Here is a 6,825-nt window from a genome sequence, read left to right on the forward strand (position 1 = left end):
CCCTACACTAGATTTGTGGAGGGACGATGGAGTCTTTCAGAATTTTCTCCAGGATGGTCTTGGTGTCCTGGGTAACTAACAGAAGCATGCGTTCATGTCTCATGCGTCTGAGCCTGCAGCAGGAGCCCTGGAAAAATTCAAGCAAATGGATGAATGCATTCACGAGTCTACAAGTCATCAGTCTCAGTCTCCAGTCCCCTCTGCGGAGCGTGTGCAAGTTTTGGGACCTCATGTTGGCCTTGTACTCTATGACTATTGTCCCCATACTCTGGGCTACCTGCTGGAGGGATTCGTCATCTATACCAAATATCGACCGGGACACTCTCAGACACTCCTCCATGTCATCCTCATTCCTGACACCCAGAGGATTCTTCAAGCGCCCGTTGCCTATTCTCTCCCTCCATAAGTCCAGTTTAGCATCTATGCTCTTCTCGCAAATGTCCCAAATGTTCTTTAAGGGCTCACTGCACCTGATGTTGGAGAGGTCTTTATGAAGTGTGCCCCTAAGCTTTGGGAAGTCATGCAGCAAAGGGTCTAGATTGGATACCAGGAATATGGGGGGTTCTGTCACCCTCTCTTTCTGGAGGTTCTCCAGGATATTCTTCCGGATACTTTGTAGGAGCCACATCTCTGATAGGACACTTGTGCTGAGGTCCCTGTCCAGCTTGGTCCAGACGATATAGAACTTCTTTCCCATCTTCTGGATGGTTTTGGCCAGCTTCACGTGATTCGAGCTGAACTGCTCAGAGGCGATGATGATGAATAGGTCAATTATGCTGAACTGCATCTCTTCCACATAGCTCTCTATAGTTTGGCCTGTGGCCCCCAAGCCAGGCAGGTCCCACAGCGCCACGTTGGGAAAGTGGGATGAGGAGTAGGTAGCCCGCGTCTGAGTGGTCCTCACCACCCCAGTGGGAGCCGAGTCATCTTCTTCATGGCCAATGATTCGGAGTGCATTGATGAAAGATGACATACCATTGCCCGAGTCCCCAGTCACAGAGATGATCACTGGAATTTGGGACAATGATGCTATGGTCTCCTTGATCCCATGCACCACTTCCAGCATTTTCCCTTCGTTCAAGGCCCTTTCAATGTTCCTGCTGACCTCAGGTAAAATGCTGCATCCCGTTTGATATGACGTGACAAAGGGGAAGGACGAGCTCAGGGGAGCATAATAGGGCTCTTCCATCTTGGGGAGTAGTGGCTCAACCTGTGGGAGTAGAAGAGTTGGGGAGTTAGACTTTAGGGGGGTATAGGAATGGACTGGCTTCACATCACAGCCTCAGGGTTTCAGATCCATAGCCAGAGGAGTAGCAAAGACGCTTCTTTTACAAACAGAACAATTCAGGGGATGGGTGCACAGTCACAGCGGGATGCTCCTGAGGAGGTTGTGCAGCTCTCGTGTGATGAGCTATAGATAGAATTACTCAGATCACACAGGCCTCTATGTCAGTCAAAATGAGTCCACAAGAGTCACGGAACATTGAAAGTGCTAACAGCCAATTCTCCCTACTAAGCCACGTGCCAGTGAGGGAGGGCCTGCAAGCCTTAAGTACAATTTAATTATTGTTTTCTAAAAGGCACACACAACTACCCTTTCCTTTTGCAAGTGATGTTTTTCATTTGGGATCACTTTATTTTATTTTATTTTTTAGTAAAAGCTCATTTCCTACTAACTTCCATGTACAAATCAAAACAACTTCTCCGTGGCCTGCTACCAGCTCTTTGGGCAGCACTTAGTCCTATGCACACTGTGGGTAGTGTTGTTATTATTATTGGAGGCTCCCAAGTTGATATGTGAAAGTACATTTTTCTTGTTGGCTGATTCCTTGAGATGAAATTAAATTATCAGTGAGACTGGGATAGTACTGAGAAAAGAATTGGTTGGGGGGGTCACCAAGTTAAAATAGTTTTTTTTTTTCTGAGACAGGGTTTCTCTGTTTAGCCCTGGTTTTCCTGAGACTCACTTTATAGACCAGGCTGGCCTCAAGCTCAGAGATCTGCCTGCCTCTGCCTCCTGAGTGCTGGGATTAAAGGCATGTGCAACCAAAGCCCGGCTAACCAAGTAGACTTTACACAAGGTTGCAACACACAAACCAGTCCTTACTGATGGATTTGAAGAGTCCTCCGATGACAAATGACTGTGATGCTGTCCTCTCTTAAAATCCAACATTCGTCTTGTGCACGAATACAAATAGAAAGATTCTCTAACTTGGGGCTGCTGAGATGGCTCAGTAGCTAAGGGCACTTGCTGTTGAATGATCTGCGTTCAATCCCAGGGTACCCACATGGTGGAGAGAGATCTGATTTCTGACAGGTGTCCTCCAACCCTACTCCTACACACACACACACACACACACACACACACACACACACACAGAGTGATAAATTATTATTATTATTATTATTTTTGGTTTTTCGAGACAGGGTCTCTCTGTGTAGCCTTGGCTGTCCTGGACTCGCTTTGTAGACCAGGCTGACCTCGAACTCACAGCGATCTGCCTGCCTCTGCCTCCCAAGTGCTGGGATTACAGGCGTTCGCCACCGCGCCCGGCTCAGAGTGATAAAACAATTCTAAAACCCAAGGCCTCCCCAGTAGGTCCTTTCTGTCCCATTAGGAGTACCCAATGGAACGTCTGGAGAGCTGTCTCGTCCTCACACTGAGGGAGGAGGTTTTCCTAGAAGACCCATTATTTATCTGTAGGACGCTCTCATGGCCATGGTACGCCCAACAGCTTCTCATCTCCCATCGTCTCCTTGGGCTCAGGCACCCCCTTCGCTCGTGCTTCTGGGTTAGTGCCTGGATTCAATCCACTTCTGTTTCCCATGACCTTGTGACCCAGCCTCGGGACTTGTATTCATTCTTTATAAAGGAAATTGGCCAAGAGACCATTCTGTGTCTGAGGAGCTCAGCTCCTTGTAGCCAGATTTGCTACCCACCTCGTGGGACTTGTGTGACGGTTTCATGAGGTCTGCGTGCTGCTCTCTGGCCACCTCTCAGCTCTCTTGGGGAGGCCCTCTGCTTTTATCAGGGCCTCTGAGGAAGCTGTTCCTTGGGGGGTCTTCCTCCACTCTTAGACTTTAACCACACCGCAAGAAGGTCCTGTGTCTGTGAAACTGAGGTGGTTCCTTCAGATGCCTTATCTCACTTAACACTTCTCAAACCCTATTAGATAAATGGGATTCATTATTGTCTGTTGTGGGTGAGGAAACAGAGAATTATGAATAAATAGGCTTTTTTTTTTTTGAGACAGGGTCTTGTTTTATAACCCAGGCTGACCTCAAATTTATGGTTTCCCCCTACCTCAGTCTCTCTAGTGCTGAGGTTATCGGGGCATCCCACTGTGTCCAAGAACCAGTCTTGAGTCATACACAGTGTGTAAGGAGCCCAGACGCTGATCCCTGGACTGTGACTCCATGTTTCCATCTGTAGAGTGAAGGCAACCCTACTTAACAGAGGGCTAGGTGCATGCTGAGGGACTTTCCTGGGGAACCCTGGTCCTACCCATTGCCACCAGCTGTCATTAACCCTTTATGTGGACACACATCTCATAAGTTTAAAAAATTTTTTTCTTAATTTTTTTGGTTTTTTTGAGACAGGGTTTCTCTATATAGTCTTGACTGTCCTGGACTCGCTTTGTAGATCAGGCTGGCCTCGAACTCACAGCAATCCACTTGCCTCTGTCTCCCAACTGCTGGGATTAAATGCATGCACCACCACACCCAGAACATCTCATAAGTTTGGAGACCTCTTAAGTGTGTCTGTGCTCTTTTACAGGCACCCCATAGCCGAATCGCACTGGTAAAGGAGATTTTCCCCAGTGTCTCCAACTACTCAGAGCTTGTTTTAGGGTTACAACTCATCAAGAGGACAGAGATGCCTTATCAAATAACCGCAAAGATGCCCAGAGTTCAGTGGGAGGGAGGATATAGGAAAGGTTGCTGTCACATTTCACATCTACATAGATGCTGCAAGCCCTTCAAGCCCGTCACTATAGAAACTCTTTGGTGTTCCCTCTCCAGCAGTTCCCAGGTGAGATACTATGGACCAACCAGGGTAGTGTGCTTCCTGCTTCAGGGTGTCAAGGGGTCGAAGGCATTATGGTGGGCTGGTATAGTTTGTGGCAAAGTTGGCTGGAAGCCAGGGGAGTAAAGCTGGGGAAAGTCCAGGAGGTGGGGGGGGGGGGAGCACGGCAAGGATGGAAGGATTCTGTAGTAGTGTGTGGAGACAGGGGACAGAGAAAAGAAGCTGTGTGACATTTAGTACTGTCTTGTCCTCAAAGCAATTAAGCAATTCTCCTCCCTTGCCTGTCATTGGCCAGGGTCTAGTTCTGGGTCTGCTTTATTTTACTGTGAATTTTACCCACCAGAATAGAAGATGAGTGCAAACATGCTTTTCTCCAAACTATTTATATGACTGTGACTGAAGATGGGGGCTTCCTACCTGACTGCACACATAAGCACCCTGTACTAGACCCTGTGGGGGACAGTCAAGGCTGCAACTAGGATCTAGTAACTCTCGAGAGGCTTTGTATCCTGCTGAAGGCGGCGCATTACAAACAGACTAAGAAAAGCAACTGGTAACTTTGTGAAGCTGGGGGAGCCTCCAGGAGCCACACCGGAGTGTTGGCACTGGCAGCTTCGGGGTCCTATGGCTCAGAACACAGACCCAGTATTTACATAGAGCCTGGAATTTTTTTTTAAACTAAAAAAGAAAAAAGATTCATATTTATTTTATGTATATAAGTACTCTATCTGCATGTAAATCTGCACACCAGTAGAGGGTATCAGATCTCATTATAGATGGTTGAGAGCCACCATGTGGTTGCTGGGAATTGAACCTGGGACCTCTGGAAGAGCAATCTGTGCCTTTAACCTCTGATCTAAATGGTTCTCCCACTTCCCTTTTTTGAGGATCCCACTCAGATTATACCGCTATTTCCCCCTCTGCACCAGATTGAGGATCCACAAGGAAGAATGCAGATCCTTGTGACTGCTGGTTCAATCAGAGAGGAGAGCTGGGTCTGGGAAACAAATCGGATCCTTGGAACGGTGTCTTTGAGGTCTTCCAGGAGACACACAGAACAAAGATCATGTTCACACACACTTGCCCATAGCTGCACAAAGGAACCACACAATTCACTCTGCCACCACTTTATTCTATCTATAGTCATTGAATCAAGGGTTTTTTTTTTCTATTTCTACTACAATTAATTACCTTGAAAACATGCTTATTAGAACCCACTAAATAAGTTTCATAGCTTACCTGATGCAAAATTTACAAGTGGATCTTTTTCTGTGCAGGGCTCTAAATAGTTCAAGACTCACACAACTATTATGAGTCTCTCTCAGAAAGACTCATGGAAATGTGGGATCCAGACTGACTGGGCTGGTAAGGAACCTAAAATCAAGGAATTTCGTGAACTAGTATCCTCATGTGTGCCAAAACACCTCACTTATCCCTCAGTTGATCACCATTAGGAAGACTGAGAGAAAAATCAAGATGTCTATTTATTTCTGAAAAGTGTGATAAACTTTCTCATGGCAAACACGGACAATCCTGAGCCCAGCAGGCTCTGGGAAGATGCTGTTTGCAAAGCTCCCAGCTCATTAACTAATCTGTAAATTCAGAGCTGGTGTTTTTAACTGGAGCCACTTTCCTCAATGTAAATAAAACATTTGAATGGTCAGACAGAAAAGGCCACTAAGATACCTTATACTCAAAACCTACCCCAAGAGTCCTCTTTCCATGGGTGGCCCAGATAAGAAACAAATTCTTTATTTTTTTTTTTTCTTCTTCATATTTTTTTCATGTATTTAGATATGGACTGTGGTCCTTTCTGATCTTGGGAGTTTGTTTTTGTGGAGAGATGAAGAGATGCTTTATTAAGAACATATGGGTTGGTACACTCTGCCCTCTTTCTTCAAACTTAGCTACTACTAGAAGACCCACAAGGCCAAGAATATGCAGATGAGATAGGCATTTACCTCCATGCTGGTGGCTTGGATGGATTTGAGGAGAAAGAGATTGTGGTGCTGTGTGGTACTGAAAACAGTAAGGGGGGGGCAGAGGGAGGGAGAGGGGAGGCAGAGGGAGAGGGAGGGAGGGGGAGAGAGAGAGAGAGAGATTGATCCTGTTGTGAACAGTGCCTGAACAAAATAAACCAGGAAGGAAGCCTGGGGGCGGCTAAGCTACACTTAGGAGCCTTTTACTTACGTGCTCCAGAGGAGTGGTTATATGTGACAGGACACTGGAACGTCACCCCCTTCCTTGAAAAACGTTGCTGTCCTCCAGCACAAGTTCTCTATGGAAAGATCTAGAACTGTAATCCAGACCTGGGATATTCAGAGATGAGAGGCAGAGGTCCGGAGTCCTTCTGAGAGGAGGTGACTCAAGAAGGGTTTCTGACCGTGTGGATTTCCTTTCTGCCTCTGGTCTGTCTGCAGACTTTGCTTTTGCCCGGCAGTTTCCAGATCTGGACCGGGCTTGCCACCGCCCAGCAGGGAGGGGACGCCAGTGAGAGTACCTTTCGGTTTCAAGTTCCTGGAAACGGTTGGTTTGCAGGATTAGGTTGGCCAGGATGCCAGTACTCTTCAGGGAGGGGCGGGAGCACTCCTGTGCTGTGTTCAGCACCGGTAGGGGTGGAGGTGAGGGGGGGGGGGAGGGTGGAAGTGGGGAATGGGGGCATTGGTTGGGCTAGGAGTTTGCCAGTCTGCTTAGCGACCTTAACAGCAGCTCAGGGCCACCGCATCCAGTGTGTCTGAGCCTGCTACTTCTTTATACGAACAGCACCTGTGGCCCTGGACAATGCTAATCTCCAGACA

At 47.3% G+C, this 6,825-nt stretch overlaps 1 protein-coding gene across 5 annotated transcripts; it reads right to left on the reverse strand.

Moving 5' to 3' along the window:
- Positions 1 to 6,396, reverse strand: LOC127208741 (immunity-related GTPase family M protein 1-like). 5 transcript variants are annotated; one of them, XM_051168300.1, is made up of 4 exons: positions 6,218 to 6,396; positions 5,267 to 5,401; positions 2,941 to 3,166; positions 1 to 1,210 (listed from the first exon to the last, which is right to left on the reverse strand). In XM_051168300.1, exons 3-4 carry the CDS (start codon positions 2,965 to 2,967, stop codon positions 8 to 10), a joined length of 1,230 nt encoding a protein of 409 aa, XP_051024257.1. In that variant the 5' UTR covers positions 2,968 to 3,166; positions 5,267 to 5,401; positions 6,218 to 6,396; the 3' UTR covers positions 1 to 7. The 5 variants fall into 5 exon arrangements, with proteins under 5 accessions (XP_051024257.1, XP_051024259.1, XP_051024256.1 ...); XM_051168302.1 differs by lacking the exon at positions 6,218 to 6,396 and adding an exon at positions 5,989 to 6,042; XM_051168299.1 differs by lacking the exon at positions 5,267 to 5,401.
- Between the last annotated feature and the right edge of the window lie 429 nt (positions 6,397 to 6,825).

Source organism: Acomys russatus, chromosome 25 (genome assembly GCF_903995435.1).
Source record: "Acomys russatus chromosome 25, mAcoRus1.1, whole genome shotgun sequence".
Lineage (NCBI taxonomy): Eukaryota > Metazoa > Chordata > Mammalia > Rodentia > Muridae > Acomys > Acomys russatus.